This window comes from Stenella coeruleoalba (genome assembly GCF_951394435.1).
Source record: "Stenella coeruleoalba genome assembly, chromosome: 19".
In the NCBI taxonomy this organism is placed as follows: Eukaryota; Metazoa; Chordata; class Mammalia; order Artiodactyla; family Delphinidae; genus Stenella; species Stenella coeruleoalba.
In genome coordinates this window covers 1,286,858-1,314,350 of record NC_137165.1, presented here as the reverse complement: position 1 = coordinate 1,314,350, position 27,493 = coordinate 1,286,858, and the positions used below count along the sequence as shown (strand labels likewise).

At 60.5% G+C, this 27,493-nt stretch overlaps 1 protein-coding gene across 8 annotated transcripts in view; it reads left to right on the top strand.

Moving 5' to 3' along the window:
* Positions 1-27,493, top strand: part of PEMT (phosphatidylethanolamine N-methyltransferase) — a 45,440-nt gene that overhangs the window by 17,469 nt on the left and 478 nt on the right. For all 8 annotated transcript variants that reach the window (XM_079905998.1, XM_079905997.1, XM_079905993.1 and 5 more), the window contains exons 3-6: positions 19,480-19,595; positions 23,908-24,053; positions 24,481-24,592; positions 27,331-27,405. In XM_079905998.1, coding sequence (XP_079762124.1) covers positions 19,480-19,595; positions 23,908-24,053; positions 24,481-24,592; positions 27,331-27,405 — 449 coding nt within the window. The remainder of the gene's footprint in view (positions 1-19,479; positions 19,596-23,907; positions 24,054-24,480; positions 24,593-27,330; positions 27,406-27,493) is intronic.

Below are 27,493 nucleotides of genomic sequence, written 5' to 3'. Positions count from 1 at the left end.
GGCACCTGGGAAGAGCGGCGTGACCCTCCTCCCCTTGGTCGGCCTCGAAGATGCAGGATCGATCGCTCCAGCCACCCCCCCCAACCCCAGGGTCCCTGCCGTCTGCCCCTCCCCCTGGGCGCGGCCACTTGTTTTAGTCTCTCTGCAGTTTAGGACGTTGAAGGTTTAAATGTTGGCCACGCACGTGCACCGTCCACCGTCTGCGGAAGGCGGATGGTGAGAACGGCTGTCTGAGCCCTGCCCCGGGCCCCGGACGTGCCCTGAGATGCCCACCTGCCCACCTGCCCCCACCGCAGCCCCTGCAGGTCCCTCATCCTTTCGTTCGGGAAAGCAGAGGATGCTGGTCTTAGGGCAGTGGTGGGAACTGGCCTTTGTTACGGTCCCCTAAGCTCTGGGCCCTGTCCTCACAGCCCCTCTGAGTGGATTTTGGAGGCCATTCACTTTCACACCCAGAGGCCTCTGCACTCTCTCAGCCCCTTGTGGGGATGTCCTGTCATTCGCTCAGCAGGCCCCACCAGTGGACGAGCAGCTGATGCCACCCTTTGCCCCATAAACAGCCCTAAAGTAAACGTCTTCATCCTGCTTATCTGCACACGGCCAGGATCTGCTTCTGGACCCCGGAACCTCCGGTCACCGGACCGTGTGGCTGTGACTGGTGGAGCTGGCAGGGAGGCCCAGGGCCCCACATCCCGAAGCTGACTGGCTGGTGGCTTGAGCGCGACCCTTGACCCCTGGGTGCTGCAGGAGTCCCTGAGCCGCCCCAGCCGTGCATCCACGAGGCCCCTGGGGCTCCTGCTTCAGCCGGGCTGAGCAGCGGCTCGGGAGGCTGTGCGGGGTCTTCCGGAGAGAGCATGCTGTCATGCTGTTGTGCTGCGGGCAGGGGCCGTCCTGTTCTGTGTTCTGTCTGCCGCGTCCTCGGGGGACACAGAGCCACAAGCCCCCCCTCAGGGCCCCAGAATGTTCCCGCGGTGGGGGAAGCGTGGCGATTAGCACAGAACATGGTATTTTGACCCAGGCTGTACTCGGTGAGGAGAGACTGTCCCCAGGCGCAGGGCTCTGCGAGGGGATTGTGTTTCCATCAGGACGCAGCCTTTTTGTGTTTCTCAGCTGCCGGGCGGGGTGGGGGGCGGTGAGGACGTCACAGCCTCTGGGAGCTGTGTGGCCGTGAGCAGGACGCGCACCTCCCAGCCCTGAGACCCGGCAGAACAGCATGGCTTCTGCCCGGGAAAGGGGTGGGTTGTCTCGGCTGTGGCTCCAACGAGTGCGCAGTGGGTCTGGGAGGCGGCGGGCGGCCGGAGGACACGGGGACCGCCGCGCTGTCTCGGCAGCTGTCGTGGGAACCCGCTAGATTCCAGAGTAAAAGGCCAGGCTGCCGTCACTGCGGAGGGCTGGGCCCGGTGCTGGGTCCAGGAGACTTCTGGACGGATGTCCCAGATCGGGCGTGTGCGCGGCCTGTGGCACCTGTGCGTCCCGCCCATCTTCAAGGCCTGCATCCACACATTTGGCCGCTGGCCGCGGGTATCCGGGCCGCTGGGGGCCGCGGGCGAGATGACCCCCCAGCCCTCTCCACGCCGCTCTGCTCCTCCGCCGTGGGGCGCCCCTCCGCGCGGCCCCTGGCCTCGTACCTGCTCCCTGCCGGTGCAGCAGCCCTCGAGCCTGGTCTGTGGGCGGCGGGTCCTGATCAGCCGGGCTTCCTGCGAGGAGCAGGTGGTGCCGGTGGGCCCTGGCCGCCGGGGGTTCCTTGTTCGACCCCAGTGATCCCACAGGCATCTGGGGTTTCGGATTTCCTCTCTCTGGCTCCTTCGTTCCGCCGGCTCCTCCCCCATTCGCTTTGTCACCTGCAGTGTCCCTCCCTGCGCCTCTGGTGCTTTCTGGTGAACCCTGGCCCACTCCGCCCCCCACCCCCCACCCCCCAGGCCGGCACGTGGCCTGGCCGGCTGTACGGGATTCTGCTGGTCTGGTCCGGACAGCACCCTGGGGCGTTGCAGGCCACAGGTTCCTGCTGGAGGACCCATCTCTCTGTGCTCTGTGTGGGTCTCCTTTTCAGCCCTCAGGCCTCGAGTGAGGGTCACCTGCCAGAGAGGCCTCCCCACGGCCCTACCCCAATTTATTCTTCCTCCCAGCACCCTTCTCTGGCGATCACATCCCCAGTACATCTGCCCCGCACTGGAGGCCCCGAGGGCAGAGGCCACGCTGGCCTGGTCTCCTCGGTACCCATTGGCTGCCGGGGTCGGGGGGGCAGGCCTGCAGCGCGGGGAGACTGGCCTGGCCTGGCCGCGGCTGCTCTGTAAATACCTCCCCCGGGTGCCCTCTCGGTGCTGGATTAATTGTCCTGAACCTCTGCCCCAGGAGGCCGTGCCTGGCCCCCAGCACCTGGAGCAGGGGGGTGCTCAGCTCCGGTCCTGGAGAAACCACGGCCCCCCAGCCTCAACGGGCCGCCGGGCTCAGTCCTGAAGGTCATGTAGACTTGTGCAGAGGCCCAGCCCCTGGCCACCTCGTTTCTGTCCTTTAAAAGGAGAGGAAACCAAATGGAGCCCAGTGGACAGGGCCCAGGTCGGCGTGCGGCAAAGTGAATGATCCCAGCTCAGCGCTGAGTTCAGCGGCTGTGAGGACACCAAGCATGTTTGTCGGCACAGAAGCTCAGCAATTATCAGGAGCTCGCTGGGACTTGGTGGTGGCCTCCAGGTCATAAGCCATGGGCCACAGGCGGGGTCAGCCCTCCCCTGGAATGGCAGCCCCTCTTCCCCTCTTACTAGCTGAGACCCTGGAGTGACAAGCGTGCCTGTTGATTCCCACCCCGCCTGGGGTGAACGGTGGGGTCGCCCCCTCCTTGGGCTGCACTGGCCTCCCAGCATCTTTGTGCTGGTCCCTGGGCGAGAGGCGGTGGCCGGCGGGGTCGTGTGTGGGACGGGCCGCTCCAGGCTGCTACTCGCAGCCCCGCAGGCTCGCGTCCTCGGCAGACTCAGCAGGAGCCTGGCCGCAGGAGCCTGGCCGCGTGTGCACGGCCCCATCTGCTTCTGCACAGAAAGCCCCGCTGCTCCCGTGAGGCACCCAGGCCATCTGAATGTGCGTCCAGTGGGTTCTGGGCTGCTGGGCTGGGGCGGGGTGGCGCCCTGCAGGTTCCTGCCGCACCTTGGCTGCGGGACGCGCTCTCCCCGACGCTGTTGCTCCCCTCTTTCCCCATGAGCGACGGCTTTGCCTGCCCCCGCCCACCGCCCACACGGAGGCGGCTGTGGACGTGGGCACTTAGCAGGTCGGGGGTTTGGCCAGTGTCCGCGAGCGCAGGACGCCCGGGAGGCTTGGAGAGGAAGAGGCCCCCCCCTGGGGTTCCCAGGCTGTTTGAGGAGGGGGGAGCCTCCAGAAAAGACTCCGGGACTCGGAAGACGGCATGTGGCCCAGGGGATGGAGGGGACAGAGTGGAGACCCCCGAGGACGGGAGGCTCCTGGGCAGAGGGAACTGTTTTTTTAATTTGCAAATTTTAAGTATGTGGAACAGTGGCGAGAACGGGCCTGCTGTCACCCGGATCCCAGGACATCCTGCACGGTTGCTGCCCCTGCGTCGTTGCATCCCCAAAGCTAAGGACGTTTCCTGCCTCAGCAGGACCTCATTATCATGAGAGAGAACATTGTGAGCAAACTTTGGAAGCAAGAGCAGGGTTTGTTCTGTGTTCTGGAACGAGCGGGTGAGTCATGGCATTGGCCACCCGCCCCTGGCCCCGGGGACAGGGGAGGCCGTCAAGGCCCTGGGGTCCAGGGTCTGGATGAGGTGAGGCCTGGACCCAGGATGCAGGACAAGGTGGGAGGGACAGCCAGAGGAGGGTCTTCAGCATGACCAGCAGCAGGCGAAGGGCGGCGGGCAGCCCCTCCGGATGGCCGGGACGTGCGGGAAGCTGTGGCGTCCAGGCAGATGGACGTGAGGGGACGCGGGGCCTGTGGCCGCTGGGTGGCCTGGGACGCCGGCACGGAGCAGGGCTGCCCGGGGGTGGCCCGTAGGGCTGGGCTCCATGTCGGTGGTCCTGGCCGGCCCGCCTGACGTGCCCAGGAGAGGTCAGGCTCTGAGGGGTGGGGCCTGGGCGGGGATCCGGCGACGTGCCGCCCGGGGGCAGCTGGGGACACCGGTGGCCCTCAGAACTGGGAGACGCTGGGTGAGGCCAAGGGCCTGGGGCCGTGGCGGCTCTGGAAGGGGCACCGGAGCGTCACCTCCGTCACCAGCGCGGCCTCCCCTCCCTCCCACGAGTGTTTCTGGCTCCACCGACAGAAACACTGAAGGTTGGGGGGGGGGGCCGTAAACTGCCCGCGTCTCCGTCCAGGCTTCACGTGGCAGAAGCTCCTGGTGCAGTGGGAAAGGGCTCTTGGGCCCCGAGCCATCGTGCCCAGCCCTGCAGGGCGTCGGGGCTGGCGGGGCTGTTGGAGTCCAGCCCGTCTGGAGATCGGTGCCAGCAGATCGGGGTGGGGGGCAGGGGGAACAGCCCGGAGGCCCAGGGGCTTAGTGGCTAGAGACAGGCTCTGGGTTCAAGGCTGGGCTTTCCCACTTCCCAGCTGTGTGGCTTTGAGTGAGTCACTTAACCTCTCTGTGCCTCTTTTCCCTTGTGTGTAAACTGAAGTGCTTTCCTCGTGGGTGGCGGCGAGGACTGAGAAGGTCCCCGGGCGGGCGCTGCACACAGTAGCTGCTGTGCTCTGATCCCATCCAGCCATCATGAGAGGTGCTGACTTCTCCTGGGAAGGCCGTTCCCGAGGTTCGCCAAAGCAGGAGCTCCATCTGCGAGCTCTCTCCTCCGAGGCGCAAAGCCTGTTGTTACAAGGACCTGACGGCCACCAGGGTCCCCAGAGAGTCGCGTGCCCCGTCAAGCTGAGAGGTCAAGGAAGGCGGGAGCTTGGTTTTGCCGTCTGCCTGCAGCTGTACTCTGAGCCCCAGACGGCCCAAGGGGTGTGTGTGTGATGCCTTCTGTGGCTGCTTCTAGGACAGCACCTTCCAGGGGTCATCCCGTGGGTGGGGAGACGGGAAAGAGGCTCACACACCAGCACGCCCGAGGAGTCGAGTGTGCAGCAGGGTCGTGGGTGTGCACAGAGGAGCCCGAAGCCAACTTTGGGGGAGCTGCGTCGGGAGCAAGCGGCTGCAGGGTCCCCACCGTGTCCTGGAGCAGCACAGCTGCCTCGCCATCCCAGGGTGTCTGGTTAAAGCGCAGATTCTGACTCGGCAGGTCTGGGGCAGGTCCTGAGAGCCTTCCAAGCGGCCGGTCTGCGGACCACTCTGGGTTTGAGGAACAGGTTTAGAGGCAGCGAGGAGTCCAGCCTGTGAGGGAAGGCAGCTGGAGCGAGCAGCACCGCGCCCCCAAGCCCTCCTGGCGTCAGGTCCCCCCAGACGGGGCAGCGTCCCCAAGGGACGGCATCGTGGCCCCGGTGGCCTCAGGCCTACTGACTGCACAGCAGGAAGGGCCCCCAGGCCCGGCTCAGCCCCGCTCACACCTGGATGCCACACAGGTTCAGGAGTGGGTGCTGTCCTGGTGGAAAGGTTCAGACCACACTCGCGACTTTCTTCCACGAAAGACAGTCCCACCAAAGCGCGATGCCCTGCCCTGGCCAGGTCGTGTCCCTGCTGTGGCCCAGCTCGCTCCGGGAGGCTGGTGATGGCCAAGAGATGGGCCCCTCCCAGCTCCGGACGCCTGACCAGGAGGTGAGCTGGGGTCTGGGCCACAGCGAGGTGAGCACCCTTGGACGGAGCTGGTGATCTCCGTCCCGAGCCGGGGGGCCCGCGGGCCGTGTCACGCCAGTCCATGCAGACGGGGCCTCTTTTTCTGGATTAACTGTGAGGGAGCACAATTAGGCAAAGCACTTTCCTCAGCGCAGTTCCTGCCCTGGAGGATAAGAGGATTAGCTGCACCCTCGGGCTCCGGCACCAGTGTTGTGACATTGGCTGGTGGAGCTTCACTAGCCCTCCGGCACATGCCCATCCTCTCTGGGCAGGGGGCTCACAAGGAGAGCCCCCGACAAGTCCCGGCCCTGCCTTTGTGCATCGCGGCAGGTTACCTTCCCTCTCTGAACTGCAGTTTTCACCTGGAATGTGGTTGTAGAAATATTGATCTGCCTTCTCCCCCGCCACGCAGCCCAAGTCTGGGGCTGACTTTTCAAGCCCAGCGAGTGGGTGGCCTCCTGACAGATGCCACCACTGTCTGCTCTCTGGACCTGGGGACCAGGCGCCACACCCCACTGCTGCCGCCCCCTGGGGGGTCCCAGGGCCGAGAGGGGGCAGACGTCTCGTCTTCACCCACCCGGCTCAGCGGGTGACGGGAAGGCTACAGGGGGGCTCCGCACTGCTCCCTGCTTCCCAGATGAAAGCGGTCTGGGGCAGAGGGGCTCAGGCCCGCCCTCCTGCAGAGCCCCCCCCCAACCCCCAGCCCTCCCGCCCTCCCTGCCCGGGACTCCTCCCCCTTCCTTCCTGTCTCGTGACTCCTCCCCGCTTCCTTCCTGTGTCTCGTGACTCCTCCCGGCTTCCTTCCTGTGTCTCGTGACTCCTCCCCGTTTCCTTCCTGTGTCTCGTGACTCCTCCCCGCTTCCTTCCTGTGTCTCGTGACTCCTCCCCCTTCCTTCCTGTGACTCTGTCCAGGCTCAGGAAGGGATCTCTGTGCCCCAGGCCTTGGCTCCTCGCTCCCGCTGTCGGCTCCACGTCCTGCCCCCACCTGGGCCTCGGGCTGTGCACTGTGGGAGGTGCCCCCCGAGGGTCCCCTGCCATTGCCCGGTCAGTCTTCCCAGCCCACCCTCCTGGGGTCGCACAACACGGGCTGGGTGGGCACAGGTGTCCAGACCACTGAAGGCTCGCTTCCCTCAGCCCAGCAGACGTGCGTGCACACAATCCTGGGAGCAGCTCTGCTGACACCAGCAGAGCTCGTGACGCAGGGCTCCCAGCTGGGGTGCGTGAGCCAGCCATGGTCCATCCACGCACAGCTCCCTGGACGGTCTGGTGGCCACACGCGCTGGAGAAAGCTGGACGGGGCAGAAACCAGGTCAGGGGCCGTGGGGCGGGGCCTCGGGGGCGCGGGGAGCTTTCCAGGGCGACGGGAAGTGTCCTGTGTCTCACAGAATTTTACTTTTACCTCTAAAGCTGACCGAAAATAGTCTCCCCTTCTAAAATAAACTACTCTTGGCTCAGGAAAAAAAAGAGAAACAGCCGTCTGGCCGCAGGTGCGGATGCTGTGCCGACACTGGTGTTGGCACTGGTCTTGGTGGCGTGTCCCGCCCGCCCGCCTGTGATGCCAGAGGGGGCCCAGCTGCCTATCGAACCCGCGTATCTAGACAGCTCCCCAGCTGAGCGCCAGCACGGCCCAGTTTTCTTTCCGAGGCTGAAGTCCGTGTAAATATTGACCAAATAAGGCAGACCAGGTTTTGTACTGTATTTGGTTAGTAGTTGAAGAGCCACTCACTCCACGGCTATTTTCCCAGTGGCTTCCTACAGGTGGGCCTTGTTTCATTTAAAATTTTAAAAAGACCCTGAAGAGCTGTGCGTAACTCAAACATTGTAAGTGTAGGGGGAAAACCAGCACATTTAGATGAATCCCCGAGCGAGCGGATCTTTCAATAAAGAATCAACTTTCGGGCTTCCCTGGTGGCGCAATGGTTGAGAGTTCGCCTGCCGATGCAGGGGACACCGGTTCGTGCCCCAGTCTGGGAAGATCCCACATGCCGCGGAGCGGCTGGGCCCGGGAGCCATGGCCACTGAGCCTGCGCGTCCGGAGCCTGTGCTCCGCAACGGGAGAGGCTACAACAGTGAGAGGCCCGCGTACCACAAAAAAAGAAAAAAGAGTCAACTCTCCCAGCCCCGTTAGTGTATTATGTAAAACTGAAAAGACAGGTATTTGGTCTGCTTAAGGACTGTGTCGCTGGGTCCACGGGTGCCCCCTGCCCCAGCCTGGGGCTCTCGGGCCACGTGGCCGCCGCATGGCCTATTGAGGGGGTGATGGGCTTTCTTGTGGGGGGGCTGGGCAGCTTCCCTTCTTTCTCCAGATGTGCATGGGTGGGGTCCCTCCGGCGTCCTCCTGCACTGCCCCGTCGCAGGCACAGGGAAAGCAGCTCAGACAGGATGGGCTGCCCGGGGGTGGGGTGGGTCGGGAGCGGTCCTCACAGCCGAGCCGTCCCCCCTGATGGATTTGCTGGAAAGCTCCCAGGCCTCTTTCCCGGACTACCTGCATTGGCAGGTTGGACCCCAAGACGAGGTCCCACCCGAGTCACAGCTGTGATCACCTTCCGAGTCAACAAAGGCGCCCAGAGCCGCCCAGAGGCCGGGTGGCGGCAGGGACCCTCGCCAGCCCCGCCACGTCCTGAGTAGTGCCTGGCCCGAGGCCCCGCTGCAGAGCCAGGATCTGGACCAGCCGTCTGTCCCCCACCTGCCCGGTCCAGGGCTGGCCCGTCCGAGGCTGGCGGGCTCCACGGGGGCAGAGCCTCCGGGTCCCTTTCCTTCCCGCAGAGGCAAACATCAGGGATGGGGGAGGTGGCCACGGGGCAGAGTGTGAGTAATCGACATCACAACAGTGATCCTTTGGGGGGCCGGCGCAGCGGGGCAGTTGTGTCCTGCCCTGATGAGGTGACCTTGGTCGCCCTGGGCAGAAGGGGCCTGGGGACCTGCCCGGACGGGATCTGCCCTCGGGGGTGTCAGCAGGGGCGAGGAGACGCAGGGGACCCAGGGCCCAGGAGCAGGAGGGGGTCTTGTGACTCGGTCTCGTGGGTGAAGGGAGGCCGAGGAGGTGGCAGGGGATGCCGCAGGCCGCGCCGGAGGGCTGAGGGGGCCTGGCGGGCATTTGTGCAGGTGGAAGGCAGCTGGTGTGGGCGCTGGGGGCTGCTCCCCGCCCCCCGGGGAGAGCGACAACAGCCCAGCCCTCCAGCCGTCAGCCGGAACCCAACCATTCATCACATCTCCGCGTCTACGAATTGTGCTTTTCGCGGTGTATCTAAGAAATCACTGCGTGTCTCGAGGTCATACAGATTTTCTAGTTTGTTTTCCTCTAAAAATTTTGTAGCTTCAGTTTTTATGTTTAGATTTATAACCCACTTGTGTTAATTTTTGTACGTGGTCTGAGTTCTGCGCACGACACCCAGTGCCGTTGTCCCCTGCCCCCTGAATTAATGACCTTTATACTTCATCACAGATCGGTGGACCTTACACACGTGGGTCTATTTCTGGACTCCCTGTCCTGTTCCGATGGTCTGTTTGTCCACTTTGGCACCAGCACCCCAGTCCTGGTCACAGTGGCTTTATGATACGGTTCAAAACCTGTCGACTTAGCCTCCCTTTGTCCTTTTTCAGTTGTTTTGCCTATTCTAAGTCCTTTGCATTTTCATGAGAATTTTAGATTCAGGTTGTCGATTTGCAGCAAAAAGCCTGTTGGGGTTTTGATTGGGTTTGCGTTGAATCTGTAGACCAGTCAAGGAGAATTGATATCTTCATAGTACTGAGTTTCCGGACCCACGGACACTCTGTATCTCTCCGTTTATTGAGGTCTTTTCTTAAATTCTTGGCGAAGCTTCACAGGTTTCGGGGTGCCAGACCGGCGTTATTTGTCAGGTTCATCAGCGTTTATGTAGGTGACCATGTGTCACAGTTCACTTCACATGATGCCTTCTTTCTGGTCTAAGGGAGCATCCGGGGTGATGTCAGCTGTAGGGTTTTCACAGATGCCTTTTGTTAGGACGAGGGCGTTTCCCGTTACTCCTCATGTGCTGAGTTTCTGTCAGGAGTGTATGTTGGATTCTTGTCAAATGTTCATGTCTATTAAGGCGATCGTAGTGTTTTTTCTTACTTACTTTGTTTATGTGGTGAATTACATTGAATGGTTTTCAAACGTTAAACCAACTTTTTGTTCCTGGTATAAATCTCACTCGGTTATGATGTATTATCCTTTTAGTATGTTGTTGGATTCTGTTTGCTAATTTGCTAACATTTTGTCTAGAATTTTTGCATTTTGTTCAGGAGGGGTATTTTTCTCTAGTTTTCTTGCAGTGTTTTGGTATCAGCTAATGCTGGCCTCATTGAATGAATTGGAGAGTGTTCCTTCCTCTTCAGTTTTTGGGAAGAGTTTGTACATAATTGGTATTATTCCTTCCTTAAATGTGTGGTAGCATTCACCAGTGAAGCCGTCTGGACCTGGAACTTTTTCTCGTGAAGGTTTTTGACTATATGTTAAAATAGTTGATGGGTATAGTGCGTGCTGGTCAGACTCTGCTTCTTTTCCTGAGTGAGCTTTGATCCAGTTCATTGGTATAAGTTGTTCACGTATTCCTTTTTTTGCCTTTGTGTCTTTTTCCCTTGATCTCTATTCAGATCAGTCTGAATAGAGGTTTTATTCATCTTTTCAGAGAACCATCTCATGGTTTCATTGATTTTTCTCTAGTGTTTTTCTATTTTCTATCATTGATTCCCACTTCAAACTTTCCTCTACTTACATGGGTTTCATTTTCTCTTCTTTCTCTAGTTTCTTGTGGGAGTTGAGACCAGTGATGGGAGACCTTCCTTCTTTCTCTCCTGTGGGTGTTCAGTGCCATAAACCCTGTCAAGCAGCAGCATCCCACAGACGCTGGTATGTTGTGCTTTCATTTTTGTTCAAGTCAAAATCCTTCTAGTTGCCCTTTCTGTTTCTTCTTTTTCCCGTGAGTTGCTTTTTTTTTAGAAATGTGTTACTTAGTCTCTAGATGTTTGGGGATTTTTTTCAGCGATCTTGCTGTTACTAATTTCTAATTAACTCCATTGTGGTCAGAGAACACACTTTGTGTGATGTATAATTCTTTTGAACTTACTGGGACTAGTTTTATTTCCCGGCACGTGGTCTATCTTGGTAAATGTCCTGTGCGCACTTGAAACTAATTTCTACCGGTTTTTTTTTTTAATTAATTATTTTTTGGCTGCGTTGGGTCTTCATTGCTGCGCGCGGGCTTTCTCTAGTTGCGGCGAGCAGGGGCTACTCTTTGTTGTGGTGTGCGGGTTTCTCACTGCGGTGGCTTCTCTTGCTGCGGAGCGCGGGCTCTAGGCGTGTGGGCTTCAGTAGTTGCGGCACGCGGGCTCAGTAGTTGTGGCTCGCGGGCTCTAGAGCGCAGGCTCAGTGGTTGTGGCGCACGGGCTTAGTTGCTCCACGGCATGTGGGATCTTCCCAGACCAGGGTTCGAACCCGTGTCCCCTGCATTGGCAGGCGGATTCTTAACCACTGCGCCACAAGAGAAGTCCCTCTCCTGTTGTTGAGTGAAGTCTTCTATAAACGTCAGTAGACCAAGTTGGTTGATAGTATTCAAATCTATATCCTTACTTGTTCTATCAATATGGAGAGAGGGGCATTGAAATAACTATTTCTATTGTGCAGATTTATCAGTTTTACTTCATGGACCACAAGCTCAGGCATCGGGTGCATGGATGTTTCGGGTTGTTATGTCCTCTTGGATAATCATGAAACGATCTTCTTTATCCCAGTAATAATGTTTGCTCTGATTTCTGTGCGAAATCAATGTAACCACTCACTCTCCTTTTGACCAGTGTTAGCAGGATGTCTCTTGTGCCAGCCTGTTACTTTGATCTGGTTTGTATCTTTATAAGCAAAGTGTATTTTGTGGAGCCGGCATGCAGTTGGAGCTTGCTTTTTTATCCAATCTGACAATCTCTGCTTTTTCTTTTTCTTTCTTTTTTTTTTTCCTGTCTGAACCCCATGGCATGTGGAACTTCCCCGACAGGAATCAGCCCCAAGCCCCCTGAAGTGGAAGTGCAGAGCCTTAACCACTGGACCGCCAGGGAAGTCCTGACAATCTCTGCCTTTAAATTGAGATGTTTGGCCATTAGCATTTAATGTTATTGATGGGGTTAGGTTTAAATCAGCGTCCTCCATTCCTTCATGTCTGGTGTCTGGAAAGCCCTTGTATATTTGTCCGTTTTGGGTGGTTTCGGGTGAGAGGCTAAGCTTCATCCGTCTTAGCTGGAAGTAGAAAGGACAGCAGTAATGACTTAATACCATTCAGTACTCAGCCCATGTTTAATTTTCCCCAATTGTCTCAAAAGTATCTTGTTCCAGTTGGTGTGTTTGAATCCGGATCTGAATAAGGTCTACACGTTGCATTCAGTCGATGTGATTCCCGAGCCCTTTTTACCCAGACCAGTGTCCCACCCCTTCTTTCCATGTCATTTACTTATGGAAGAAACTGAATCACTTGTCCAGTAGAATTTTCTGAGTTTGGGCGATTATATCTTTGTGATGCTTTTTAACGTGTTCCTCTATATTTCCTGAACCTGATAGTTATAAAGAACTTTTCGTAAACGTGCTGCGTGTTCGGTTGAAGGATGTGAAATCGCCAGTATTTGATTATTTGCCCTGCCAAGTGCCGTGTCCAGACGTTCCACGTCACGCTACCTGTCCCAGCCCGTCAGGAAGCGCCACTTTGCATGACACTGAGATTGACCAGTGGATTCAGGAGGTCAGCCTGACCCTCACGGCCAGGTTCTCCACCCTGTCCCTGATGATAGAGTTTCCTGGTCCTCATTTAGGAGTTGCAGATGGTGACGCTTCAGCTCCGTCATGCCGTGTCGGGAAGCTTTCAGGTTGTCTGGGGTGGGCAGTAGGATTTGGGGACCGTCTCCCAGGCAGTCGAGTCCAGATGGGAATTCACTGCTGGGGGAAGACTGCGTGCTGCTCAGCGTCGATGTATTCCCTGGACAAGCCGGTGGAAGGTGTCCAGTGAGCAGGTGATGGCTGAGCGAGCTCATGGACAGTGGTGAAGGGGCAGTTCGGCTGGGGGAAGCTCTTGGACGCCACCCTGTGCGACAGGGCGCAGCTTGGGACTCCCTCTCGCGGAGCCCTCCAGCTCCCACCCTTCCCAGTCCCTCCAGGCCAGGCCGTCGCCCACTTTTAGATGGAACCAGCTGGGCGGGCCCCACCGAGCCCCGCTGCAGGGAAGCCCCTCACCCAGCAGGCTGGGTGGGAGGCCGCTGAGCTGTCGTGCGTTCCCGCGTCCACCCGCGCGTGGAGATCAGCGCTCGCAGGGGCCCCCTCTGTTGGCTGCATCGCGTGCGGATATGACACTGAGCACAGACAGAGGTGGGGTGTCATTTGACGGTGGAGCCAGGTGCAGGGAGCGGGAGGTTCTGGCTGTGCTGGGTGGTCCAGGGCAGCTCGTGGCGTGCATCGCAGGCAGGAAGAAGAAGGCGAGAAGGCTGGAGCACCTGTGTGTCTGGCGGGAGGGGACTGCCACCCGAGCGGGAGGGGTGGTGGTGCACAGGTGGTTCGTGCTTCTGGGCTGTGGGCCCCTTTGAAAAACGCAAGGAAACGCTGACTCCTTCTCAGCAAAAGCTACAAATGCAAAAGCACTCGGCCTTTGCTTCCGTTTGGGGATGTTTACTGAGCCCCGGAACACGCCCAGGCCCCCAGGTGGAGAGCCCGGACTAGACGGTGGCCGGCCTCCCTCCTGCCGGGTTCAGGGCCGCGGGGGCTGCAGGGGGAGGTTCTGGCAGACGGGTGCCCGCGTGGTCCCAGTTCTGCCGGCCCTCACCGCCCGGGACGCGGGCATAGCAGGCTTTCCTCACCTGTGGGCGGCACCCCGCCGCCCCCGCTTGTCCCCCCAGAAGGAGGCAGACAGCGCCGCAGTCTCCTCCAGACACGCGTCAACTCCCGGACTCTCACAGCAGCGCTACGAGGTGCGACGTCGCTGCTTGGCTCCCTCTTCCGGGTTAGGAAACTGAGGCAGAGAGAGGGGCTGCAACGCCCCCAGGTCACACGGCTGGTAGGCAGAGGAGCTCGTGGGCGAACCCGGGACCCGGGACCCGGCACCCAGCCCACCTGCCGTCCTCCGGGCGCTGGGTCCCCACCCAGCAGTCAGTCCTTTAAGGAGCGTGGGGACCGCTGCCTCACTTCACGGACACGTGGGGCGTCTGAGAAGCTGGGGGCGGTCCAGAGCAGCGCCCCCCCCCCCCCCCCCCCCCCGCCGCGCTGTAGAGGTGCTCAGGGCACAGGTTCCTCCTGCTGCCCTGGCTTTTGTCCCGTGGAGCCATCTGGGCTTTGAGTTACCACTGTTAAATTACATGTACCAATCAAAGCAAGCACTTCCTTCCTGGGTTTTTTCCCCATTTTCTTTTCAAGAGAACACTCTAGCACAACATCAGGCCTGCAGCAGGGCCCCCAGTAAGAGCTGGACGTACAGATACATGGGCGCTTGGTGGGCGGGTGGATGGATCGAGAGGAAGGACTTGTCATGCTTCCAGCGCTGGACACTCTCTGCTCTGTGGACCACAGGCCCTGAAAAGACCCCCCAGGGTCCACCTCTGTCCTTGTGGCCTCACCTCCATGCCCCGTCGTTTCAGTTGCTGTCACCCACGCTCACTGTGTCCCCAGTGAGATGCTCGGACAGTGCGGGATGCTTGGCGGGTCCTGGTTCTAACAGGTGCCACTGGGCTGTCAGCCTCCCTGTGTGAGGGTGTCCCAGGGGACACACTGTTGCCTGGCCCTGGGCGAGCATGCGGTCCCTGTGACTGTGGTCAGTACCACTGGTGTTTCAGGCAGAGGACACGGCCCACGGGCACACAGTCTGCGACAACTGGCCAGGGTCCAGGCCTGCTGAGCCCGCGGAGACCCCCCTGGCTCACACACAGGAGTTCCAGGTCCTGAGTCAATGACGTTACCCGTCAACACTCTGATCCCTGGGCCTCAAACCCAGCAGGCCTCCTCTGAGTGTTGGGACACAGCGCCCTGCGAAGCTGGTGGCTCCTAGCTCAAAGGCCTCGCGTGTCTTGGGAACGTGTTTTTTCTCCTTCCCTGTGGACGCTGGCGAGTCGGCTTTGCAGTTAACGGGGCTGCCCATCCGGCGGGCATGCGGCTGTTGTCTCCCTGCCGCCCCCCCGCATGAGCCTGCAGGAGCCCGACCCCACATGGGACGCCTGCTCCCACCCCGGGCGTGGCTGCGGCCGGGGTTGCCGTGCAGGGTGGAAGCCCCCATAGCCTCAGTGTCCAGATTTTTCACCTCAAATTGGATGCCTGGGTTTTTGTTTTTTAATTAATGTATTTATTTTTGGCTGCATTGGGTCTTCGTTGCTGTTTGCGGGCTTCTCATTGCAGTGGCCTCTCTTGTTGCAGAGCACGGGCTCTAGGCGCGCAGGCTCAGTAGTTGTGGCGCGCGGGCTTCGTTGCTCCGCGGCATGTGGGATCTTCCTGGACCAGGGCTCGAACCCGTGTCCCCTGCACTGGCAGGCGGGTTCTTAACCACTGCACCACCAGGGAAGCCCCAGATGCCTGGGTTTTAATGTGGAAATTCTAAATGGTGTTGAATTGTTGGGTCAAATATATTTTTTTATTATTATTTATTTATTTTTTATTGGAGTATAGTTGCTTCACAATATTGTGTTAATTTATACTGTACAGCAAAGTGAATCAGCTACACGTATACATATATCCCCTTTTTTTGGATTTCCTTCCCATTTAGGTCACCACAGAGCACTGAGTTCCCCACGTTATGCAGCAGGTTCTCACATAGCATCAATAGTGTACATATGTCAGTTCCAGTCTCCCAATTCATCCCGCCCCTCCTCCCCGCCTTGGTGTCCATACGTTTGTTCTCTACGTTTGTGTCTCTGTTTCTGCCCTGCAAATAAGGTCGTCTGTACCAGTTTCTTCAGATTCCACGTATATGCGTTAATATACGATATTTTTCTCTTCCTGACTTACTTACGTCACTCTGTATGACAGTCTCTAGGTCCATCCACGTCTCTACAAATGACCCAATTGCGTTCTTTTTCATGGCTGAGTAATATTCCATTGTATATACGTACCACATCTTCTTTATCCATTCCTCTGTTGATGGACAGATATTTTTAAATAATGTGGGTTTGACCAAAACACCTCTGGGCTACGCCTTACGCCCTCTGAGCCCCAGGACGCGGGCCCCGGGCTGCCGTGGGGAACAGAGCCACCTCCTTTACAGGCAGACCCAGCACCATCAGTGTGGCCGAGTGGGACCCGGAGGGGACCAAGACGCAGGGGCTGCTCTTGGAATCAGGGCCCCTGGGGGAGGGGCCCTCTCCACCCGGACGAGGCGCTGGTGCTGGCGTGTGGCCATCCATCGCCCGCTGGCTCTTCCCCGCACACTGGGAGGTGGATAAGGAGTCACTGGCCCGTTTGTCGCATTTCCCTGCTGACTCGGTTGACGGAATGTACAGCTGGCGGCTGGCGGTCAGGGCCAAATTCCCCTGATTTCCATCCATCCCAGTCCCCTCCTGCCCCGGCAGCCTCCTTCCTGGCCCAGATTCTGTGGGAGAGGTTTGCAAAAAAAAAAAAAAAATCAACATTTTGGGGAAGAGGCCTACCCGTTACAGAGGTGAGCTGGTGACCCTGCCCGGGGTGCGTGCAAGGTGGCCCAAGGTGGCAAACGCAGAACCAGCCCAGTTCACTTGGATTTCAGGGAAACAACAAAAGGGAGCTACATCTGGGGCAACTTGTACTGAATTATTTGTTCTTTATGTGAGATCCAGGTTCACCTGGGGGCCTGTGTTTCTCCGGCAGCCCTCGGGAGAGGGAACGTGAGTGTGGGGTAGGGCCAGGGGCTGGGCCAGGGCATCTCCATTTTGGGGTCCTGGCAACCTAGAAGCCACGCCAAGTCAGGAGGGTGACGGCAGAGCGTCTGGTCATCCCGCTTCGCACCAGTCACTCGGCCCCCGGGGTGCTGACCCGCCTCATCTCACGGCCCAGCCCGTGGTGGCCAGTCCCCTGTGCTCAGCTCCACTGCCTGCTTCCAGGCCCCTAATCCGATGAAGTGTGCAGCTGGGCCCCGAGGAAGGCCAGGCGGGACATTAACCTCGGACCCAGCAAGGCTCCTGGCAGCTGCTTTATTGATTGCCTTGAAATAACAACCCGTCTAAGGCTGGCCGGCCTGGAGGCAGACAGCTGTTGGCGAATCGGATTCGCTGTTTCCCCTCCTCCCTCTCCCACCTTTTGTCTCTGGGTTGCTCAGAAAGTGCAGTTATGACCCCGCCGTTTCCCAGGTGAAGGAGCAGGCATTGGGGGGCCATCTGGGAGGCCAAGGCTGGCAGAGCGGTCCCCAAAGGGCCTTTGGTGGAAAGACGCTCCACCGTCCGCAAAGCAGCGGGGGGCCCAGCCCGGAGTCCGGAGGTCCCGGCGCCCGGTTCGCTCGGCTGAAGCTCGGCCCCCTCCGCTGCCCAGGGCTCTGGGCTGGGGTGCAGCCGGTCACGGCCCCCTTGGATACAGGGGAGAGGCCCCTCCTTCAGGGGCGGGACCCGGCGTGTCGTGAGCAGAAGAGTCTGCCCGGGTGGGTGACGTGTGTGTCCGTTCTCATCTGTCCCTAGAGCTCAGATTCTACAGGGACGGGATGTTCAGGAATCAGCTCTATTGAGCTAGAGTGTGTATACAATGAACACATTCTTATGTAGTTTGAGTCTTGACAGATGTATACGCCTGTGTCACCACCGCCCTGATCAAGACCCTAACCCTTCCTTCCCCAGACGTCCTCTCCCGCCCCTTCCTAGTCAGACCCCCAGCCCAGCCGCCGCGGCTCTGACTCGTCACCGTGGTGGGCTCTGCCCTCCAGGCCTTTGCGAGGATGGAGACTCCTCCTGCGCTGCATGAAGCCGATGACAGCCGTCCTCTGGATGGACCACACTTCGTCCACGTGCCCCGTTCGGTGGGTGGCCGGTTCGGGGTGGGGGGAGAGCGCGGAACATGCCTGCACCGACAAACGCGGGGGGCTCTGGGTCTGGCCCCCGGGGCTTGTGCTCCCGCACCGGGCCTGCAGGAGGGGTGAGGACGTGGTACTACGCGGTTTCCCACCCATTTCAGTGTCCTTTTGAAAGCGTTAGCTCGTCAGCTGGGAGGAAAAATCAACGGCCTTTAAAGCTGCATCTTGAAATCCCATACCAGGAACAAGGTTTTGTGACAAAGACAGCATGTTTGAAGGACAGCTGGGCCCCTTCAGATAGAAGGGACCCTGGGCCCGGAGTCTCGGGGTCGCTCGGGTGCTCCTCTTTGTGGCTGAGTGACCCCCCCCCACCCAGTCAATTCTGAGGGGCCCCGTCTTCCCGACATGTAAACGGACCTCATCCCACCCACCCCAGGCTTGTTTCTTTTCTTTCCTTAACATCTTTATTGGAGTATAATTGCTTTACAACGGTGTGTTAGTTTCTTTTTTTTTTTTTTTAATTTATTTATTTATTTATGTTTGGCTGCGTTGGGTCTTTGCTGCTGCGCGCGGACTTTCTCTAGTTGCGGCGGGCAGGGGCTGCTCTTCATTGCGGTGCGTGGGCTTCTCATCGCGTTGGCTTCTCTTGTCGCGGAGCATGGGCTCTAGGCCCGCGGGCTTCAGTAGTTGTGGCTCGCAGGCTCTAGGGCGCACGGGCTCAGTTGCTCCACAGCATGTGGGATCTTCCCGGACCAGGGCTCGAACCTGTGTCCCCTGCATTGGCAGGTGGATTCTCAACCACTGCGCCACCAGGGAAGTCCCAGTGTGTTCGTTTCTGCTTTATAACAAAGTGAATCAGCTATTCAGTTTTTCACCATTGAGAACGATGTTGGCTGTGGGTTGGTGATATATGGCCTTTATTATGTGGAGGTAGGTTCCCTCTATGCCTACTTTCTGGAGGGTGTTGAATTTTGTCGAAAGCTTTTTCTGCATCTGTTGAGGTGATCATACGGTTTTTTTCCTTCAGTCTGTTAATATGGTGTATCACATTGATTGATTTGCGTATATTGAAGAATCCTTCCATCCCTGGGATAAACCCCACTTGATCCTGGTGTATGATCCTTATAATGTGCTGCTGGATTCTGTCTGTTAGTATTTTGTTGAGGATTTTTGCATCCATGTTCAACCACCCAGACGCCCCCGCGACTTTGAGCAAGTTGGCCCGGCTGGCTTTCGTGCCACAGGGACAGGCAGGCAGCCGTGGAGACGGCAGAGGCGGGAGGGAGCTGAGGGGCCGCCCTCAACTTGGCTCCGCTGTCGGATGCCGAAGGTCGAGATTTCAGGCGTGACGAGCTTGAAAAACTAAAGGCAGGCTTCTGTGGCTAAAAGTTAAAAGCTGGAAAGTCTGTTTTTGGCGGCGCACTGGGGGGTAGGGCTGAGGGCCCCGGACCCGGTGGGAGCGCCCCGCGGATGGTGGCGCTGGGCCACGTCCGCAGGCTCCCTGCCCTCCGCGGTCCCCTGTGTCATGCAGTGGGCGACCCGAGTGTGTGCCAGGCCGTGGGCAGAGGAAGCCAGGGCGGCAGCGGGCCGCGCGGGTTCAGGGCCTCCCCTGCCCCCGTGTTTGTCGTGTTTGCCGGGAGAGGCTGCTTCCGGGAGCACCTTGTGGTCCGTCCGTACAGGACTCGCAGGGTGGATGCCCCACGGGGCTGGGCTGAGAACCCCCGGCTGCCAGCCGCATCCCCCCATCCCCCCTCCTCCTGACCCCTCCACCCCGCTCCCGCCCTGCACCGTGACCCTCCGCGCAGGCCTCACGCGCAGGCTACTTCTCTCTCCGCTGCGTAGGTCGCGAGATGGGAACATAAGACCCGAAAGCTGAGCGGGGCCTTCGGGTCCCCCCACCTGGCCTGCTGCACCCTGGGCGGCGCCATCCTGCTTCTCAACGTGCTGCGCTCCCACTGGTAAGGCCCCCGCCCCCCGCGCCTGCGGGAGGGGCAGCCCGACCGCACGGAACCCCGTCCCCTCCACGAGAGTCCCAGCCGCCCGGGAAGGCTCGTGCGGGGGGTCAGGCGGCACCCGGGACGTGGAAGGAAAACGGGAGCCGCGAGCTGTTGGGGGGTGGGGGGCGCAAACGGGATGACGACCAGGGAGCGAACGGATGGACTGTTGGCTTTCACTGTGCAGGGGCTGCTCTGAGCTGGGCTAACCTCGCCCGCGCGGCTCTGCTGGCTGAGAGGTGCCCGCATGGAGGGCAGCGAGCAGTGACCTCGGGGGGTGGGGGAGAGGACAGCCCGGCGGGCTCTGTGTCGGCTCCTGAAACCCTCCCGCGGGCTTGGCTGCTGGTGCGTTTGTGCTGCACTCCGGCCTTCCTCCCCTAGTTACTCTCTAGAAACTCAGCCTGGGGGGAGAGGCGACCCAAACGGCCCCACCTGGGCTGCAGGCCAGCCCAGGTGCTACCCTTCGGCTCGATTGATTTTTTTTTTTTTTCCTGTTTTCTTCCCTAACGAGCCTTTGCAGACACTCTGGCCCTTCTGAATGAGTGAATGAATGAATGAACGGGTGAGCGAACGCGTGAGTGCCCGAGTGGGCACATTCCATCCCCGCCGGCCGCTTTCTTCCTGGCAGTCACCGAGGAGGCATCTAGAGCTCCCGAAACATCAGTCTGTTTAGGATGCAGGACCTGCTGCCTTTCCCCGAACAGAATGTGCTGTTTCCGGTTCTAGACTTCTGCGTTCTTGGCTTCCTGAGTCCAAGATGTAAAGAGAAAACCCTAATCGGGCTCTCCTCGGCCTGGTACTTGCTGGCCCAGAACCCTGGGCCAGCCCCAGCTGCTGTTTCTGGGGGGTGGAGGCTGACAGTCCCTCCCGCCTTGCAGGTGGGCTGCGCCCAGGTGGGCAGCCAGGCGGGGGCCGGGGCAGCAGAGGGGCGGAGGGTGAGGCGATGGAGAGCCCGGCGGCCCAAGGGCTGAAGGGGGCCCCCTGGGGCCCCGACCCAAGCCCCCCCTTTGCCAGCGCTCCGCAGAGGCAGGTGGCTTTAGACAAGCCCCTCTCCCTGTCCGTCCTGCTTCTGTACCCTGAGGGCCAAGCCCCGAGGGCCGACGGCCTTTTCCTGTCCCTCCTGTTTCTTCTTGTGTCCTGGGCCCTTAGGAGGCCTGGGAGGAAGTGACCCCAGGTCCAGCGCCCTCCCCACCGTCCAGGCCCCTGTGTCAGTGCCGGCCAGGCCTGGTGTCTGGCTGAGCTGGCCACCCAGGGAATCTGGGGGGAGAGAAAGGACGCCCCCCCCCCGCCCCCCGCAGGCCTGTTTCCTCTTCTCCCCTCTCAGGTCCTCCTCCCGGTTGCCCCCTGCTGACAGGTCTGGGTGGTCTGGCTGGGGCTCTGCGGAGGGGCTCTGTGGGAGTCCTGCCCCCTTCCCTAGCACCCTTCACCTGTCGCTTTATGTGGTTCCTGCAGGGTGTGTGTGTGTGTGTGTGGTTCCTGCAGGGTGTGTGTGTGTGTGTGTGTGTGTGGTTCCTGCAGGGTGTGTGTGTGTGGTTCCTGCAGGGTGTGTGTGTGTGTGTGTGTGTGTGTGTGTGTGGTTCCTGCAGGGTGTGTGTGTGTGTGTGTGGTTCCTGCAGGGTGTGTGTGTGGTTCCTGCAGGGTGTGTGTGTGTGGTTCCTGCGGGTGTGTGTGTGTGTGTGTGTGTGTGTGTGTGTGGTTCCTGCAGGGTGTGTGTGTGTGTGTGTGGTTCCTGCAGGGTGTGTGTGTGTGTGTGTGGTTCCTGCAGGGTGTGTGTGTGTGTGTGTGTGTGTGGTTCCTGCAGGGTGTGTGTGTGTGTGAGTGACCGTTTCAGCCATCTTAAGGTATAGTTTTGTGGTGCTCAGGACCTCACCGTGTGAATGGGTGTCCGTCAGTCACGGGTTGAGGCACAGCGGACAGGAGCCGGGCTGTGCTGGGGGGAGCAAGCCTCCCCCCACACCTGTGTGCTCGTGGCCTGAGGGCAGGGGCCTGCGTGTGGACCGGCGCACTGGCGGGGTGTGAGCACGGGTGGCTCTGTCCCTGTGGCCATCTGGGTGCCAGCCGTTGCTGCATCAGAGTCCAGCTGGAGCTGCTCAAGGACACGGTCAGGACAGGCCTGATGGCTGAGTGGCCGCACGAAGGAGCAGTGAATGGGGCAGACAGACGGGAACAGCTCACTGCAGAGCAGGCCGGGCAGCCGGTGCGGGGGGAGCACACAGAGATCAGGTGGGGCCTCCCCCAGGCTCATGGGCGGGGGACAGGACTCAGCTCCTGTGGCTGCAGGACCGAGGCTCTCATCCTGGAGTCTGTGCCCTCCCCACAGCAGGGCGGGCGCCTTCCTCCAGGCCAGCGGGAGAGTCTCTCTGACCTCCAAAGCCTCTTTGAAAGGGCCCCAGGGTAACATTTTCGGTGAAATGCCCTGACCTCGCACCACCAGGTACTGGCACCCCTGGTGTTCACAGGGCAGCCCACCCTCCAGGGGAGGGGTTGTGGGGTTATGCAGAGCAGGGTGAGCCTGGTTATCAGCCTGGGCTCCTCCCCCTTCCTTTCCCCAACCGGGCGGATTTGTAAGACCACAGACCCTCTCTTGGCTGTGATGGGTTTGGGGAACACTTTGGAAAGGTGATGTGTTGATCAAGTGTACAGAATCAGTACAGCATCGGAGCCCTAAATTCCACATGATTCTTCACAGGTGGAAAATGTTACCCATGTGAACATTTTTTTTGGTTTTGTGGTTGTATGCTTATTTTAATGTGTGTTAGAAAACACAAGTGAGCCTGTCAGATGCTACTCTCGTGGACAGTTTTGCTTGGTGTGGGTTGAAGAACCGGGAGCTTAGTGCCCCGAGCCCGAGACGATGTCGCAGCCACGTCCCCGAGCGGCTGGGGTTCCCTGGGCTTATCGGCTGCGGATAGAAATGGGCACCAAGTGGGACACCCCTCCCCATCTCCACCCATGTTCCGGGATTTCTGGGGAGCAGAATGCAGACAGCTTTGTCACATTGGTGACCAAAAGCTCAGTCCAGGTTTTAAAAGCAGAACTAGAGACATGGATAAGGCTCTCCACTCGCACCCCCAGCGCAGAAAACCCCAAAAGAAACCGCGTCTCCTCCGTGGGCTCACAGCTCGGGCCCCGCCCAGCGTGCCTGTCCTGCTTCGTCTCATGGTGTCACCCTCAGTTCACTCCCCTGTCCCTGAGCTCTGTGGGCAGAGCGCAGCGGGTCACATACCTCCCAGTGTCACCATCACAGGGGTGAAAACAGCCTGGGGCACCCAGGCCTGTCTGAACCCAGTGCCACTCTTCTGCCTGAGCCCACGGCGCTTCCATCGGGTCGCCATGCGGTGCCCCCACTAGAACTTGGGGCCGCAGGCGGCCTAGCGATGGACGGGGGGGGGGCCCGGCATGCCTCGCTGCCCTAGGTTTGGGGGTCGGGGGTCAGCCTGGGCGGGGGCTGAGCGGAAGTGGGTCATCCGCGTGGAGGCCTGAGCGCCTCCCCCACCCCACTCACACACACTCGCTCTGCCGCGTGGTCCCTAGCACTCTGGTGGCCAAGGAGCCAGGGGCTTGCAGGTGGGCTCTGCTGGGCCAGGGCCCACCTGCTGCCCACGCCCGGCCCCTCCCACTCCACTGCCTGCAGACAGGAGAGGGGGAGGGGCGGAGGCTGCTGGTCTCTCAGAGCTGGGGGTGGGGAGGGGGGCACGGCTCGGCCACCTAGCACAACACTGCGTGTGCGCGGCCCTGAGCCAATCCCAGCGGCTCAGCCTGGAGCTGCAGGGTGACCCTGAGCCCGGGCAGCAGGAGGGGTGGGTGGAGAGCAGGGGGTGTGGGCAGCATGACCGGTGGCCAGGTGTGCCCTGACACATGTGTGCCACTGTTTGACAGGTCACCATGCAGGCCTCTGCCCACGGCGTCCTGTTTGCTGTTCAAACAGACGCTTCTCCCTCTCTCCCTGCCCCCCTTCTTCCTTTGCGGGGAGAGGAGGCGAGGGGAGGGGGCTGCTTTTCCTCTGGCTACTGAACACGTACTGGGACCCCTTCTGCCTGGCGTGGGCTGGGGCCAGGGAGATGCTCGGGGCAGGAGGCGCCGCTGTTCTCCACGGGCTGAATGTAGTTCGGGCGGCCCCCCTGCAGCCCACTTCACTCGCTTTCGGCACCCGCCTTGCACCGAGTTCGACACTCCTGGCCCGGCTACTCTGGGGACCCCAGGGGGTGGGGGCGGGAGGGGCAGGGTGGCCCCTCTGCACAGCAGTGACCTGTCTCTCCCGTCCCCTGCCCCGCAGCTTCACGCAGGCCATGCTGAGCCAGCCCAGGATGCAGAGCCTGGACAACCCCTTGGCCTACGGCATGGGCCTGGCACTCCTGGGAGTGGGCGGCGTGTTTGTCCTTTCCAGTTTCCTGGCTCTGGGCTTCACAGGGACCTTCCTAGGTAAGACCCCCAGGGCGGGGGGCCGGGGCCCGGCTACCACCAGCTCCAGGCCGCCTTTGCTCCCCCAGGCCTCCTGTGAGCGGCTCCCCTGTGAGCGGCTCCAGGCCGGCTGGTGGGGCCCGGGGCGGGGGGCGGAGATGGAGGCAGAGACGGCGAATAGCAGGCAGGCCTGCCTTGGACAGTGTGGGGGGAAGGGTCTACAGGAGGGGATGTGAGCTGAGGGAGATGGCAGAGGAGAGGTGTGCAGGGAGCGGGCAATAGGCACCCCAGGCAGGGGTAAGGGCGTGTGCAAAGGCACAGAGGCAGGAGCAGGTGGGCGTGGAGACTCACAGTGCCGCGGCCCCTGGGGACCCCAGGCCCCTTCGCCTGGGATGGGGTGGCCAGGGTGTGACCCCCCCCCCCCCCGTCCTGCCCACCCTGTGCACAGGCGACTACTTCGGGATCCTGAAGGAGACCAGAGTGACCACGTTCCCATTCAGCGTCCTGGACAACCCCATGTACTGGGGCAGCACAGCCAACTACCTGGGCTGGGCCATCATGTAAGTCCCGGGCTCCCTCTGTGCCTCCTGGGCGATGGGTCAGCTCTCGTGCCTCCGTGGAGCCCAGGGCACTGGTCAGGGTCCCCTTCCTAGAACTGGGGTCGGTAAACTCCCTATTACAAGAGTGGGAGGTCCCCGGGCTGCAGGCAGGTGAAGGAATGGCCGTGGCTGGGGGCCCCACTGCCTTGTTCATGGACACTGAAATTAGAATTTCCCGTAATTTTCACGAGTCACAAAATATTCTTTTGATTTTTTAAAACAATTAAAATTGTAAAAGTTGTTCTTGGCCCGGGGCCTGCAGGCTGCTGACTCGGTGCTGGAACGTTTGGGCTGGGAGGCTCCCTGCCCACGGCCAGGCTCAGGGATCCGCGCCCTGCGGATGAGGCCCCGAGCCGACCTCCGTCTGCGTCGCCAGCTGTGGATGCCAGCAAGCGGCCCGCCGTCAAAGAGGCTGGCACAGGGCATCACGCCGCTCGCCCCCCAGAGCAGCTCCCGTTCGTCCATTTTCTGGATGAGGACTTCTTCCATAGAAAGTTGTTTTTGTAGAAAGTGTTCTGCTTGAAAACCACTTACCTAGAAGGTTACCAGTGCTCCCAGAGACCAGAAGGGCGACAGGACCCAAAGGAATGAATCCATGGTGGAAGGCCTGGAGCGAGCGAGACGTCCCCTCCCAGCCCCACCTTCGGGGGTGGCCCGGGATCCAATCACTGGGCTTTGAGTGACGAGGAGCTAGAGGGGCATGTGTGGGTCTGTGGGACACCCCCCAACCCCAGTCCCACTTCAGACCAGGCAGCCCCTGCCCACCTGCCTTCAGCCTGGCCCCTTTCACCTGGACTCAGGCAGTGGGATCCAGTGGGGCAGGCTTCACATCCCTGACTTACCCACTCCCCAGAGCATCTCCCACATGAGACTGGCAGGGTGAACCCCATGCAGGTCCCCCTGCAGCCTGCCCTGCTAGCACACCCAATGTTCCCTCCCACTTGGGTCTTTCCAAACCCAACTGGAGATGTCCCCTCCTCCAGGAAGTCCTCCCTGACCACATGCCCCCAACACACACACACACTCACACACACTCACGTTCTTTCTCTGTGCTCAGACGGGGCCTCCAAGGGCAGAGCCACACACTGGGTCCTCTCTGTGCCCCAGCAGTGCCTGGCACCCAGAAGTGAGAGGTCGCTGCCTCCTCAGCGCTGTCAGGCCAGGCTCTCAGGAACACGTGAGGGATCCTAGGGGGGCCAGGCTCCCACAGACCCCTCAGGAGGACAGCAGCCATGCGGTGATGAGGAGGGGGCCTCGGCTGTGCTGGGGATGGAGCCCTCTGTCTGAGAGCTCATTAGAGACAAGCCATTACCCGGGGCGCCAGACGCTGACCCAGCAGGGCTGCCCCAGGCCTTCCGCAGCCCATCTGTCCCCGACCTGCAGCCCCACAGGTGGGCCTTCCGGGTACCCAAGCAACCAGGTGTGTGGGAGCCCCAGAAGGCCCAGAGCAGCAAGATTCTGGGGGCACCAGGAACCGGGCCTTCTGTCTCTGGGCCTGTCAGCCCGAGTGAGACGCGCCCTCCCCAGTATGCACAGCCAGGTCCCTGGGACCAACCCCACCTGCCCTAGGCTCGGGGCCAGGCCTGGGCTCTGGCATGTGGGTCACTGTGGACCTCAGTTTCCTCATCTGCAGTGTGGGATGATCATCTCCACATAGGTTGTTAGGTGCGACAGGTCTTGGAAGGTGGGAAACTTCACGTGGACGGAACGGAGAAGGGCCCATGTCGGGGCTGACCAGGCACCGGCTGCCCCGACCCTCGCCTCCGTAGAGCCTAGTTAACTCTGCTTCCCAGGCAGGGGCCGTCAGCCTTAGGGATACAGTGGCCACAGAGCCCTGGCCCTGAGGTCCCCTGGGGGGGTCCAGCCTGCCCCTCCCCAGCACCTGGGCTGCCTGGCTGTGCGGGGGAAGCCCTGCCCACTCAGGAAACAGCACCAGGGCCAGTGAGCAGAGCCTCAGGAGGGCAGATCTCATTTCAGCCCCAAAGCATCTGTGGCCTTGGCATCTCCACGTGGCAGTGCCGAGGGCCAAGCGGCCCGGTCCGCCTCTCAAGCTTGATTTGAATGGAGCCCATGGAACGGGAGTTGGCGGTTTCGTAGGGGACACTTACCCTTCACTGTTGCTGGAGCCCCCAGATGGACAGTGTGATGTCCCAGCGGGAGGGGAGTAGGCAGGGCAGAGGGTCCCCAAAGGGTATTCGTGTGTCTTCGAGCCCCTGTGCCTCGGGGCCCCTGGCCTGGGGCTCACGTTCCCCTCTGGCTCCTGGGCTCCACCAGCCAGCTCACCCACCTCTCTCCTCCCCGACTGTCTATGCAGGGGCTCAGCCCCCACAGCAGTCACCAGGAGAGAGCCCGTGAAGGGGCCCAAGGGACGCTCCGCCTGGCTTTGGCGGCCCTGGACCCACTTCTAGAAAATAGCCTGAGAACATCACCTCTGGTGGGCAAGGAGAGCGTTTTTTGCCCCGGGACAGCCTCCTGTGCAGAAGACACGCTGACCACTCAAGTGATTTGGGGAGGCCAGCCATTCCGTCCTCCCCACATCACTGTTCTGAGCTCCTGACTGGTGCTGGAGGCCTGTGGACAAGGAGCCAGGCCTGGACGGGCAGTGGCGAGCTAGTCCCCGGGTCAGGGCCTGGACCGTGGAACCCCGGTCCGAGAGAAGGCTGGACCCGGGCCTGCCCCTGACCCGCGTTTCCCCGCAGGCACGCCAGCCCCGCCGGCCTGCTGCTGACCACGGTGGTGGCGCTCACCTACACGGTCGCCATCCTGTACGAGGAGTGAGTAGGCGCCGTCTCGGGCCAGGGCTGCCGTGTACCATCCGCGTCACCTGCACCAGCCCTGCCTCTCCCTCCAAGGCCTTTCCTG